The 14,406-nt window shown below is 48.8% G+C and overlaps 1 protein-coding gene across 1 annotated transcript; it reads left to right on the top strand.

Annotated features, from left to right (window-relative positions):
- Positions 1-8,834, top strand: ZNF70 (zinc finger protein 70). Its single transcript, XM_011967945.1, has 2 exons — positions 1-277; positions 5,192-8,834. The coding sequence occupies exon 2, from the start codon at positions 5,271-5,273 to the stop codon at positions 6,609-6,611; it is 1,341 nt and encodes a 446-aa protein (XP_011823335.1). The 5' UTR covers positions 1-277; positions 5,192-5,270; the 3' UTR covers positions 6,612-8,834.
- Positions 8,835-14,406: the final 5,572 nt, after the last annotated feature.

Genomic DNA, 14,406 nt, shown 5'->3' with positions numbered 1-14,406 from the left:
GGACCAGGTGAGTGGCCCCGCGTCCGTCGGTGTGACCCGAGTCCGCCTGACCACCTGTCCCTCCGGTGGCCCTGGGTGCGCGTGTCCCCAATAGCGGGGAAGCCTGTAGGGGCGCCACGTCGCCGCCTGGGCAGCGTGTGCGGGTCCGTGGCCACTCTTGGGCCCCCAGCCAGGAAACCTTGACTGCACTAAGGGTTTGCAGGGTGCCCAGGCCCTAGGGACTCTCTGGAGGATGGGATGACAGATGCAGAAGGACCCGGAGAAGGCCCCGACAGAGGTGGGAAGCATGGAGTTCCAGACCTTTGTATTTTCGGTCCAAAAACACTTAACATGTTGTGGGAGACAGATAAAGGGTTGCCAACTTTTTATCCTGAGTGGAGACTTCAGCGTGTAGGGGCCACATAGTGGGAATGGAAAACCTCTACGGAGGGAAGTTTGAGAACACCAGGATTTAACAGGTGGGTGGAGGAAGAGTTGCAATCTAAAGATATCAAGAAAGAGAACTTGGAAAGCATGAAAATTGGGAAGAGAGCGTTCAGAAGCCAAGGGAAGAAAGCGAGGGTGGGGATGGGGTTGGGGGGTAGCTCAAAGCTTTCATGCACCCAGGTAGGCAATGTGGGCGGGTGAAGGGGTATTGTCACATCTTCGTTTTTCAAGAGAAAGCCAGAAACCTAGTGAGTTTTAAATATTGGCAACTAAGGAAAATGAACAGGAAAAGCCGAACTCTTCGAGAGCCAAACATAACGTAGCAGGATCTCCAGGCTGCCAATTTGCAACCCCTGAAATGAAGGGTTTTGAGAAGGAGGTATTGGAGAGCAGTGCCAGATGGGGTGGGAAGGTGAGGACTGAGAAGAGAGGGACTTGGCAATGAGGAGGTCATCGGATGCCAGAGCTGAGGTCCCAGCTGAAATCGGAAACTCGAAATTTGTCGTGGTGCCATACATAGTTGTATGATTTTTCTTGGCAACATTTAACAACTTAAGAGGAACTGGTAGAGAAGGCTGGGACTTAGCCGCTAGTTGCAGCCGGACGAGGAGGTGAGGAGCATGGTGCTGGAGCGTGAGAGTTAAGTGACGCGCATAGCATAGAGAGAGTCTAAGCTGGATGGAGAAGGGGTGGAACTGGCAAAGGAGAACTAGAGTAAAAATGGCTTGGATTTCATGAGGTCGAAGAGCACAAATTGAGTGAGAGAGCTGGAAGGGTTGGAGATTGTGGGTTGCTGAAGAGGGGGTGGAGGGGGAGAGGAGTTGAAATGATCTAAGAATTTTTGAAAATACTTTAGGTCTGGGCGAGGGGGCTCGTGCCTGTAATACCAGCACTTTAGGAGGCCGAGATGGGTGGATCGCATGAGCTCAGGAATTCGAGACCAGCCTGCGCAACATGGAGAAAACCCGTCTCTACAAAAAGTACAAAAATTAGACAGGTGTGGCACGTGCCTGTAGTCCCAGCTACTTTTTTTTTCTTTTCTTTTCTTTTTTTATTTTTATTTTTATTTTTGAGACAGAGTCTCGTACTGTCGCCCAGGCTGGAGTGCAGTGGCGCAATCTCGGCTCACTGCAAGCTCCGCCTCCTGGGTTCACGCCATTTTCCTGCCTCAGCCTCCCAAGTGGCTGGGACTACAGGTGCCCGCCACCCAGCCCGGCTAATTTTTTTGTATTTTTAGTAGAGACGGGGTTCACGGTGTTAGCCAGGATAGTGTCCCAGCTACTTAGGAGGCTGAGATAGGAGAATCACTTGTGCCCGGGAGCCAGAGGTTCCAGTGAGCTGTAATCACACCCCTGCACTCTGTCCTGGAGAAAGAAAATACTTTAGTTCAGTCCTTTTAAAAAAATATATCCAGTCTTTCTATTTGGCTGAAAAATCATTTTAAAAAATCATTTCTGGGCCGGGCGTGGTGGCTCACGCCTGTAATCCCAGCACTTTGGGATGCCAAGGCGGGTGGATCACCTGAGGTCAGGAGTTTGAGACCAGCCTGGCCAACATGGTGAAACCCCGTCTCTACTAAAAATACACAAATTATCCGGGCCTGGTGGCCAGTGCCTGTAATCCCAGCTATTCAGGAGGCTGAGGCAGGAGAATTGCTTGAACCCAGGAGGCGGAGGTTGCAGTGAGCCGAGATTGTGCCATTGCACTCCAGGCTGGGCAACAAGAGTGAGACTCCATCTCAAAAAAAAAAATCATTTCTGCTGGGCATGGTGGCTCATGCCTGAAATCCAGCACTTTGGGAGGCGGAGGTGGGAGGATTGCTTGAGCCCAGGAGTTCAAGACTAGCCTGGGCAACATAATATTATCTCATCTCTACAGAAAAATTTAAAAATTAGCTGGGTGTGGTGACATGCGCCTGTAGTCCCAGCTACTTGAGAGGCTGAGGTGGGAGGATCAGTTGAGCCTGGGAGGTCAAGGCTGCAGTGAGCGGTGATTCCACTCCTGCACTCCAGCCTGGGTGACAGAGTGAGACCCTGTCTCAACAACAACAAAAAAATTTTTTTCAAGTAGAAATGAGTTCTGACTATTCTGGTTAATTTAGTATATATATTTTTTAAGGCAGTTACTCCCTAGATTCAGTATAAGGATAATAGTACCTTTGTATAGAGTTGTGAAGATTAAATGAGGTGCCATGAAGGACCTATTAATGCCTAGCACATAGTAGGTGCTCAGTGAATATGAGCTGTTGCTATCGTTATTGTGTCACCTGAAGACTTTGCCTTTATCTAGCACAGAATTTTCTGAATAGAGCTCTTTGGGGCTTCTTCAGGGGCCACAGCTGGGAGGGGGAGTGCTGAGTGGGCTGTTCTAGCTTCCTTCATTGTTCCTGCTAAGGCATCCTCCTTCCACTGGAGCAGCTCTGCTTTTGTCTGTTTTATTTACTTATATCTCCTAGACCAGTGATCCCCAACGTTTTTGGCATCAGGGACCAGTTTTGCGGAAGACAATTTTTCCCTGAATGGGTGGGGGACATGGGGGATGGTTTTGAGATGAAACTGTTCCACCTCAGATCATCAGGTGTTAGATTCTCACAAGGAGTGCACAACCTAGATCCCTCATATGCACAGTTCACAATAGGGTACGAGTTCCTATGAGAATCTAATGCTGCTGCTGATCTGATAGGAGGCAGAGCTCAGGCTGTAATGCTCGCTCACCTTCCGCTCACCTTCTGCTATGCGACCCGGTTCCTAACAGGCCACAGACCGGTGCCTGTCCCCCACCCTGGGAGTTGGGGACCCCTGTCCTAGACAGTTGACTTATTTGACTAAAGTATTCTTTGACCAAAAAAAAAAAATGACAGTTCTAGCACAAAAACAAATGGCTTTTCCTTCATTTGATCAGTTATTCAACAACTGTGTTCATTGCAATTGTGCTTTTGTGCTGGGGGCTGGAGCTTCTGAAATGAAGGAGCGCAGTATTTGCCGTTAGAGAATTTTCAAGCTAATGGTGGGGGCCTGAGATGGTGAACAACCTGAGGGTGCAAAGAAAAGGGGACGTTTGGACAAGTCCTGAAGGATGAGCAAGTGGCAGTCTGAGAATGGTCCTTACCTGTTAGGACCAGACAACAGGAGTGCAAATTAGTCATCGAGCTGGAAAATTGGAATCGTTGGAGGGACCAGCCTGGGCAATACAGTGAGACCTCATCTCTACAAAAAGAAATAATTAAAAAAATTAGCAGAGTGTGGTGGCTTACACCTGTAGTCCCAGCTATTCAGGAGGCTGAGGTGGGAGGATCACTTGAGCCTGGGAGGCAGAGGTTTCAGTGAGCCAAGATCACACCACTATACCCCAGCCTGGGCAATAGGGCGAGAGCCTATCTCAAATAAAAAAGAAGAAGTGTATAGGAGAGACAGGCAGGAGGTGGATTGGAAGGGCCAGGTGTGAAGGAGTTGGGCTGTCACAAGATCCTAAGAAGTGAACCACCAGGCTGGGCACGGTGGCTCATGCCTGTAATCCCAGTACTTTGGGAGGCGGAGGCAGGCAGATCACTTGAGGTCAGAAGTTTGAGACCAGCCTGGCCAACATGGTGAAACCCAGTCTCTACTAAAAATACAAAAATTAGCCAGGCATGGTGGCGGGCACCTGTAATCCCAGCTACTTGGGAGGCTAAGGCAGGAGAATCACTTGAAATTGGAAGGCAGAGGTTGCAGTGAGCCAAGATCGCGCCACTGTACTCCAGCCTGGGCGAAAGAGTGAAACTCCATCTCAAAAAAAAAAAGAAAAGAAGGGAACCACCATAATCCATAATCAGGCTTACATTTTAGATATTTGACTCTATTCTTAGTATAGGGCGTGCACCAGAGGGAGAGGTGGAAACCGGAGATCAGCAGCTAGTTTGGAGGTGAGCACTAAAAAGATCCCAGGAGGTAGCACTGAAGCCTGAGCTGCAGAGTGGCAGTGAGGACTGAGAGACAGAGATGCTGCTAGTGCAGCCTCAGGAAGTAGATAGGAGGGGACCAGTTGGGTGAGAATAACAGCAGCTATGCTGACTCCTAGGCTGGGGCACTTGGCTGGAGGGAGTGCAGCTGAACTAGGGTAAGGGAAGAACTCTCTTTCTCTTTCCCAGTAAAACCTGCCCCCAATGTCACCCAGTAGCTGGAGTCTTGCTCCTTTTCTGCAGTGGCCCCACTTCTTGGTTGTTGTTGTTGTTGTTGTTTGAGACAGAGTCTCACTTTGTCACCCACGTTGGAGTGCAGTGGGGTGATCTCCGCTCACTGCAGTCTTTGCCTCCCAGGTTCAAGTGAGTCTCCTGCCTCACCCTCCCTAGTAGCTGGGATTACAGGCATCCACCACCACACCCGGCTAATTGTTTTGTGTTTTTAGCGGAGAAGAGGGTTTCACCATGTGACCAGGCTGGTCACTCCTAACCTCTAGTGATCTGCCAGCCACGGCCTCCCAAAGTGTTAGGATTATAGGTGTGAGCCACCGCGCCCAGCCCCCACTTCCTGTTTTAGCTCACCTTTCTGAACACCTTCAGCCCGTAGAGTCTAGACACCATGATGTGGCACTTCATTGTGTCTGTCTGTCTGCCTTCAATTGTCTGTGGTAAGCAAAACTTGCCTCTAACTCATTTGGGATCATCTTCAGGGCAACATTGTGTCTTATGCATATTTGGTTATTTCTAGATTCTAGGACAGGAAGCAGGCATTCTAGGACATGAGCTGCTTGACTTGCCGACTTGACAGCGTTCCTGTTTTCTTTTCAGATTGTCAGAACAGTAAGTGTGGCCCAAAGAAGAACATTTTTAAAGAAATACAACCATTGGGGATGATAGCAGATTCACAATGGAGGTTCCCCCAGCAACCAAGTTTGGCGAGACCTTTGCATTTGAGAACAGGTTAGAGTCACAGCGAGGACTTTTCCCAGGGGAGGACCTGGGGGACACTTTTCTTCAGGAAAGAGGTTTGGAGCAAATGGCTGTGATCTACAAGGAGATCCCTCTTGGTGAGCAAGATGAAGAACATGATGATTATGAGGGGAATTTCAGTTTGTGCTCAAGCCCTGTTCAGCATCACAGTATCCCCCCAGGAACCAGACCCCAGGATGATGAGCTCTTCGGACAAACCTTCCTCCAGAAATCCGACCTCAGCGTGTGTCAGATAATTCACAGTGAAGAACGCAGTCCATGCGATTGTGCAGAAACAGACAGAGGGGACTCAGGACCTAACAGGCTTCACAGAACCCCGCAACCAGCCAAGCCCTACGCGTGTCGAGAATGTGGGAAGGCCTTCAGCCAGAGCTCGCACCTGCTCCGACACCTGGTGATCCACACCGGGGAGAAGCCCTATGAGTGCTGTGAGTGCGGGAAGGCCTTCAGCCAGAGCTCCCACCTGCTCAGGCACCAGATCATCCACACTGGGGAGAAGCCCTATGAGTGCCGGGAGTGTGGGAAGGCCTTCCGCCAGAGCTCAGCCCTCACGCAGCACCAAAAGATCCACACGGGAAAGAGGCCCTACGAATGCAGAGAATGCGGGAAGGATTTCAGCCGGAGCTCCAGCCTCAGGAAACACGAGAGGATTCATACAGGAGAGAGACCTTATCAGTGTAAGGAATGTGGGAAATCCTTCAACCAGAGCTCAGGCCTGAGCCAGCATCGGAAGATCCACACCCTAAAGAAGCCTCACGAGTGCGATCTCTGTGGGAAAGCCTTTTGTCACAGGTCACACCTCATCCGACACCAGCGGATCCACACTGGGAAGAAACCATACAAATGCGATGAGTGTGGGAAGGCCTTCAGCCAGAGCTCCAACCTCATTGAGCACCGCAAGACCCACACCGGCGAGAAGCCCTACAAATGCCAGAAGTGCGGGAAGGCCTTCAGCCAGAGCTCCTCCCTCATCGAGCACCAGCGCATCCACACCGGTGAGAAGCCCTACGAGTGCTGTCAGTGTGGCAAGGCCTTTTGCCACAGCTCTGCGCTGATCCAGCACCAGAGGATCCACACTGGCAAGAAGCCCTACACCTGCGAGTGTGGCAAAGCCTTCCGGCACCGGTCCGCCCTCATCGAGCACTATAAAACCCACACCAGAGAGAAGCCCTACGTGTGCAATCTGTGCGGCAAGTCCTTCCGGGGGAGCTCGCACCTGATTCGCCATCAGAAGATTCATTCTGGGGAGAAGCTATAGAAAGAGGAGCCCACACAAAGCTTGAAAGCCTGTGCTAGATGGAGCCCTTATTCCACGTCGCATGGTCTCCAAGACCCTACCTACCTCCCTGATGCTGAATGGAAACCCTCCAACCTAAGCGCTCTTGAACATCCCACTAGCAGGAAGGCCCCACGTGGCCCCCGGCCAAGCACGCTAGCTCTCAGCAGGTGTTCTGCATGGAAGGGAAGGCGGGGCGATAGGGAGGGCAGCTGGAAAAGAGAGCTGGCCTTCAGTTTCTCCTTCTTGCATTTGACTCCCAAGTCTACAGGATTTCATTTTACCCTGTCTTCGCTTTTCCCAGAATCCAGAAGAAGAATAAATGCCAAGAGGGAGAAAGTTGAGTTAAACCCAGGAAAATATCAAATGAACTCTTTAAATCAGGCTGCAGTCTGGCACTTTTAGAAGACAGAAACCACACTCACAGTCCAAATCAGTGGAAGAAAAATGAATTCAAAAGTAGAAGTGTCAGCAGCAAAGTGTAATTTTCTCGCTGGGTTGGGCATTGGTGGGGACAACCAAAACAGGTCTGCAGAACAAAGGCAGGTCTGAAGGGTGGGTCTTGGGATTGGGGGTACGGGTGGTGAGCCCCTGGGCATGGTCTCTTAACCCTCTCCTTAGCCCTAGGGCAGTTTCCCTCAGAGAGCTCTGTTATAGGAGGATAGAGATTTGATCCTGTTGGCCGGAGGATGTTTGACACCGGCTGTGACTCAGCCTGGGCACTGGATGTGACTGCCCTCCAGGAATAAGCCCTCCCTGAGACAGTGTCCCCAAGACCACAGTGTGCCTTGGACATTAGCAGGGCCTGGGTCTGGTCTGGTCTGACAATGACGCAGCCCTTCTGCCCCAGCGTCAGGGGACCTGGGAAGCTGGGTGGCTTGTTGGAGGAGGCTGTGTTCTAATCAGAAGGTCTGGGTTCAAGTCCTAGTTCCACCCCCTCCTACCTGTGTGAACTTGAACAAGTTCTGTAACCTCCCCAGGCTCCATTTCCCCATCCAAGAGTTGGGGTAATGGGAACTGGCCACGTGCCTCTAAGGGTTGGTGCCAGGCTGCCATTCAGAATGCGGCCATGGTGAAAGTGCTTTGGCAACTGTGAGCAGTCATGGTGACTGAGGACTGATTCCCAGAGTGACCCCTGCCCCACCCCTGTGCATTTCCGCAGACTGGAGAGATGTTCCCATCTGGTTTGTGAGCAGTGGGACCTCTTATTGAAGAGAGCTTTCCCTCCCTCCGCCCCTTGCAGCCTGGGCTGTGTATGCCTGCGGATGCACTGTCCCACACAAGGACACTTCCTCTTGGATGCCATCCTGAGCCTCCTGTAGCAGCAGTGTCATTCCACACTTCCATATTCTGTCTTCCCCGCCTGCCAACTAGGAGTTCATGTGGGGCTTGTTTAAACACTACCATTGCCTGTGTCCCACCCAGCCCAGTTCAATCAGCCCCAGTGGTGGCAGGTTTTAAAGCTCCCCAGGTGATTATAACTTCCTAGTGTGCAGCCAGGCTGTGGGCCCTGTGCTGGGCTTTTTTTTTTTTTTTTTTTTGAGATGGAGTTTTGCTGTGTCTCCAGGCTAGAGTACAGTGGCGTGATCTCTGCTCACTGCAATCTCCGACTCCTGGGTTCAAGCGATTCCCCTGCCTCAGCCTCCTGAGTAGCTGGGACTACAGGCGCGTGCCACCATGCCTGGGTAATTTTTTGTATTTTTAGAACAGACGGGGTTTCGCCATGTTGGCCAGGATGGTCTTGATCTCCTGACCTCATGATCTGACTGCCTGGGCCTCCCAAAGTGCTGGGATTACAGGCATGAGCCACCGCGCCCAGCCTGTGCTGGGCTTTTATGCATCGCTTGAGAGCTTCCAATGTCAGTCTGCTGGCTTTGGCTGAGCAGAGCTTGAAGGCCATTCTGTCTCAGTGCCCCCACTCCCTGTTCCCTGTACCCGGAGCCTCAGGGATGGGCTCAGGCAGTGATGGTCAGTTGAGCGCTTGGAAAGTGTTTGTCTGGAGCCTCGAGGATCTCTTTAGTTCTGACTTCCCTCAGGCTCCTCAGAGCTAGTGGGGAAGGAGGCAGTCTAGGCTGTTTTGAAGTTTCCTAAACATTTATGGCTGGGCTAACATAACTTCATCATGGTAACACTGGCTATTTCAGCTGATCAGAAGCTCAGCGTGGCCATTATGCCTAGTTTTGATGAATAAACATGGGAAAGCCATAATTAAGTTGGGCTTGATAGGCCAGAGATTTTCAAATGACAGATATGATGGGCTGGAGAGGTCATGGTGGGAGTTCCGGTCATGCCTCTGTCCAGCCCCTGTCTTTGCTACGTATGTGAAACATTTAACATTTAACCAGCACTCCATTGTCCACCAGAACCGTCTGTGTGACCAGTTGGACCAACTGGGTGGTGCCCTGGGCATTGCCTGCAAGTGGCCTCATTTCAGGTGTGTCTCTATCAAGAGTGAAGAGAGAATGCTAGGATGCAGTTGGGACAGCACGACATTAAGCAGGGGCCCCTGAAAGATCTACCTCCTCTTTACCCCTGCCCCTCTCCCCCACCGTTATCATCTGGCAAATGTCTGTTACCTACCTTTGGTCTCTCCCTCCCCATCCTTCCTGCACACCCCAGCCAAATTGATTTTTAAAGCATCACTTTGCACAAGTCACCACTCTCCTTAAAACCAACTTTCAGGAGCTTTTCGGCACATAAAGCCTCGTTTCGGCCAACCTGCTTTACCCACTCTGAGCAAGCCACATGGAGTTCAGGCCGCCCCTGCTCACCTCAGCATCACTCCCAGCTCATAATTCTGTGCTGTTCTTGCATTTTGAAATATGCACTTTCTCCTCCTCTCCCTCCCTCTCTTTTTCTAATTTTTGTGTAACATGGAGATGAAGATCCCCCTCTCCCCCAGGGGTTAACAGATAAACATGATAAGACCAGGTACTTTTCTTTTTTGGAAGTATGACCAGAGCCCCAGAGCCTCATTCCCTCTGTTCAAATTCTTTCCTTGTTTTATAGGTTTTTTTTTTTTTTTTTAGACAGAGTCTCACTGTCGCCTAGGCTGGAGTACAGTGGTGCTGTCTCGGCTCACTGCAACTTCTGCCTCCTGGGTTCAAGTGATTCTCCTGCCTCAGCTTCTTGAGTAGCTGGGATTACAGGCATGCACCACCATGCCTGGCTAACTTTTGTGTTTTTAGTAGAGATGGGGTTTCACCATGTTGGTCAGGCTGGTCTCAAACTCCTGACCTCCTGATCTGCCTGCCTTGGCCTCCTAAAGTGTTGGGATTACAGGCGTGAGCCATGGCGCCTGGCCGGCTTATTAGATATTTATTTAAAACCCTCTCATTCTATTTAGATTCTCAAACAGTGTAAAGTTATAAAAGATCATCCCTGGCAATATTTTAGTCAGTTATCTTTTAATTTAGTTGTTCTTTGTTTTGGTTTTTGTTGTCCTTTTTTTTTCTTTTTATGGCAGTGGTTTACTTAGATGTTGTTGAGTAGTACAAAACTCCAACTCTTGCTTTTATTTACTACTCTCTTTGTTTTGTCAGCATATATGTGTTCTCTCTCCTTTTTGTTTGTTTTTTTCTTTATAATTCTAAGATTACTTGGATATAATTAATCATATTTTAAATATTTGTAGTAAATGTAGGTACTTTGGTCTATGATTTTTGTTTTGTTTTATTTTTAGAGGGAGTCTTGCTCTGTTGCCCAGGCTGGAGTGCAGTGGCATGATCTCGGCTCACTGCAAGCTCTGCTTCCTGGGTTCACGCCATTCTCCTGCCTCAGCCTCCCGAGTAGCTGGTACTACAGGCGCCCACCACCATGCCCGGCTAATTTTTTGTAGTAGAGACGGGGTTTCACCGTGTTAGCCAGGATGGTCTCGCTTTCCTGACCTTGTGATCCGCCCACCTTGGCCTCCCAAAGTGCTGGGATTACAGGCGTGAGCCTCCGCCCCTGGCCATTTTTTTTTTCCTTCTTCTTAGACAGCTTTGTCTGCACTCCGTTAAGTTTTGATATGTGGTGTTTTTTGTTATAGTATTAAGAATTTCCTTTTGCCCAAGTGTTATTATTTAAAAATATTTCTAAGTGGGCCGGGCGTGGTGACTCACACCTGTAATCCCAGAGGCTATAACTTGAGGAATGGGCTCAGAGCAGATCCTGGCACCGAACCCAACTGTGACAAGAAAAGAGACAAGTGGGCCCAATGACAGACCTATAGTCTATCCAGAAATGACACTCCACATATGGTTAATAGCTCGTAGAGATGGGAAAAATACAAAAAATTAGCTGGGCATGGTGGTGTGCGCCTGTAATCCCACTTTGGGAGGCTGAGGTGGGTGGATCACGAGGTCAGGAGTTTGAGACCAGCCTGGCCAACATGGTGAAACCCTATCTCTACTAAAAATACAGAAATTAGCTGGGCACAGTGGCAGTCGCCTGTAATCCCAGCTACTGGGGAGGCTGAGGCAGGAGAATCGCTTGAACCTGGGAGGCAGAGGTTGCAGTGAGCCGAGATTGTGCTACTGCCCTCCAGCCCGGGTGACAGAGCAAGACTCCATCTCTGGGAAAACAACAACAACAACAACAAAAAATAGCCAGGCGCGGTGGCTCACGCCTGTAATCCCAGCACTTTGGGAGGCTGAGGCGGGTGGATCACAAGGTCAGGAGATCATCCTGGCTAACACGGTGAAACCCCATCTCTACTAAAAATGCAAAAAATTAGCTGGGCGTGGTGGCGGGCACCTGTAATCCCAGCTACTCTGGAGGCTGAGGCAGGAAAATGGTGTGAATCCCGGAGGCAGAGCTTGCAGTGAGCCGAGATCACGCCACTGCACTCCAGCCTGGGTGAAAGAGCAAGACTGTCTCCAAAAATATATATATATTTCTAAGTGATGAATGCTTAGGGTATTGCTGCTTATCTCTTATTGTATGTGGTGTCAACATTTCTAAGTGTCCATAGACTTCTTTGGGCCTGGATATATTATCAATTTTTATAAAAGCATTTGTGTAATCTCAAAATGTGTTTCTGTTCTACCATTTCTATTTGTTAACTCCATTTTTTCATTGTTTTGTTCAAATCCATACTTTTCTCTGACTTTCATTTGCTTTAGAGTTCTTAACCTGGGGTCCATGGCCTGCCTAGGAGTCTTTAGCATGTAGGGGTTTATTGGTTGTAGACCCCTAGGAATTGAACAAAGCTGGATATGTGCATGAAGGAATTTTGCTGGAACAAAGATCTGTAGTATTTACTATATTTTTAAATGCCTCTGTGACACCAAAATAGTTCAGAACACTCATTTACCTGATCTAATCATAGTTTGATTTTTGTGTGTTATATCTTTATGTATTCCTGTTTCACTTTTAATTTCTGTATGTGTATTGTCGCTATGTTGTGCTGTTTTTCTCAAGTCATTTTTGAGAAATAGGTAGGGTATAAATTATCAATAAATAAGTATCATGTTTGGGGCATATATATTTAATAGTGATACATTGAAAAACTTGGCCGGGCACAGTGGCTCGCGCCTGTAATCCTAGCACTTTGGGAGGCCGAGGTGGGCGGATCACTTGAGGTCAGGAGTTCTAAATGAGCTTGGCCATAATGGTGAAACCCCATCTCTAGTAAAAATACAAAAAATTAGCTGGGCATGGTGGTGTGTGCCTGTAATCCCAGCTACTTGGGAGGCTGGGGCAGAAGAATCACTTGAACCCGGGAGGCAGAAGTTGCAGTGAGCCGAGATTGTGCTACCGCTCTCCAGCCTGGCTGACAGAGCAAGACTCTGTCTCAAAAAAAAAAAAAAAAAAAAAGCGAGAAAAACGATGCCTTTTAGTACCCTCTTTGCCTCTTTTAATATTTCTATAATTGAAGCCCTTTGCTTTTCTTGAATTTGCATGGTAGAGTTTAGCTCAGCATTTTATTTTTTAAATTTGTGTATATATTTTGCTATACCTCTGTACGTAAATAATAAATCGTTAGAGTTTGTTTTCTGGTTCTTTCTGTAATTTCTTTTTATACAAGAAATTCTATCATTAATACTATTGAGCAAGGCATAATTTATTTTCATCTTAATATTTTAATATATATTAACTAATCTAACCTCAAAAGGCCATGCTCACCCCTCACTCCCATCTCTAGGAGTTATTAACCATATGTGGAGTGTCATTTCTGGATAGACTATAGGTCTGCCATTGGGCCCACCTGTCTCTCTTCTTATCACATTTGGGTTTGGTGCCGGGATCTGCCCTGAGCCCATTCGTCAAGTTACAGCCTCTGACCTCAGGGTCCTCAGCTGTAACGGGGGAATGATGCCACTCACAGCCTTGGAGGGCTCAGAGGTATAAGGAATGCAAGCGTGCTTAGCAAACTATGAGGTGCAGTTGATTATTACACTATTAGTATTTTGAAGTATTTTTTTCTTTTTCTTTTTTTCTTTTTTTTTTTGAGATGAAGTCTCACTCTGTAGCCCAGGCTGGAGTGCAGTGGTGCGATCTCAGCTCACTGCAACCAGGATCAAGTGACTCTCCTGCCTCAGCCTCCCGAGTACCTGAGATTACAGGTGCACGCCATTGCACCTGGCTAATTTTTTTGGGGGGACGGAGTCTCACTCTGTTGCCAGGCTAGAGTGCAGTGGCGTGATCTTGGCTCGCTGCAACCTCCACCTCCCAGGTTCAAGCGATTCTCCTGCCTTGGCCTCCTGAGTAGCTGGGCTAACAGGTGTGCACCACCACGCCCAGCTAATCTAATTTTTGTATTTTTAGTAGAGGCATGGTTTCCCCACGTTTGCCAGGCCAGTCTCGATCTCCTGACTTCAGGTGATCCACCTGCCTTGGCCTCCCAAAGTGCTGGGATTACAGGCATGAGCCACTGTGCCCGGGCCTCTTATGAGTCTTTAATACCAAGGATGCTTCCTCAAGATAAAGGCTCAAGTCCATTTCAGTGTCGACTGTCAGGGACTCAGCTGCAGACTCTTTTGATTTGTCTGCTTTTTGTTTGTTTTTGATTTTTTTGTTTTTTGCAAGCCTTTATGCTGCTTTCCTGTCTTTCTCCTCTTCCTGAGTTCCCTTCCGCATACCTACAGCGTGACCTCCACCAAGCTTGCAAGCTTGCTGTTTGCTGCAAAGAAACCTGGACTGACAATCTCTCTTCTGTCATCTGGGCAGCCAGACTGAGTGTCCCCTTCTACCTGTGTACATGTCCTCTAACACCTAACCCTTTGCAGCTTCTGTTTTTTTTTTTCTTTTGGAGACAGAGTTTTGCTGTTGTTGTCCAGGCTGGAGTGCAATGGCAAGATCTCGGCTCACCACAACCTCTGCCTCCTGAGTTCAAGTGATTCTCTTGCCTCGGCCTCCTGAGTAGCTGGGGTTATAGGCATGCGCCATCACACCTGGCTTATTTTGTATTTTTATTAGAGACGGGGTTTCTCTGTGTTGGTCAGGCTGGTCTCAAACTCCCTACCTCAGGTGATCCACCTGCCTCGGCCTCCCAAAGTGCTGGGATTATAGGTATGAGTCACTATGCCCGGCCGGCTTCTGTTTCTTTATCTATAAACAGTACTGTCATGAAGATGCAATCAGATGGATTTTAGCTCACAGCCTGCCACCTGGTGACTTACCCATATTAGGTATTGTGGTTACAGCCCTGCTGTCAAACCACTTCTCCGACTCTCTAGCCTCAATTCATTTGTCAAAGCGTATGGCCCCGGTATTTTGCTGCATATTCAGAAGTATGACCTCACGTCTGCAGAATGCCACTGGCTTTCACACGAAGCCTCCCAGAAAGGGATGC

This window comes from Mandrillus leucophaeus, unplaced genomic scaffold (genome assembly GCF_000951045.1).
Source record: "Mandrillus leucophaeus isolate KB7577 unplaced genomic scaffold, Mleu.le_1.0 Scaffold820, whole genome shotgun sequence".
Classification (NCBI taxonomy): Eukaryota; Metazoa; Chordata; class Mammalia; order Primates; family Cercopithecidae; genus Mandrillus; species Mandrillus leucophaeus.
This window is presented reverse-complemented; position numbering and strand designations above follow the sequence as displayed.

What these genes read in the sequence shown, in the direction of transcription:
- ZNF70 (XM_011967945.1), top strand. Translation starts at nt 5,271, where the DNA reads ATGGAGGTTCCCCCAGCAACCAAGTTTGGCGAGACCTTTGCATTTGAG.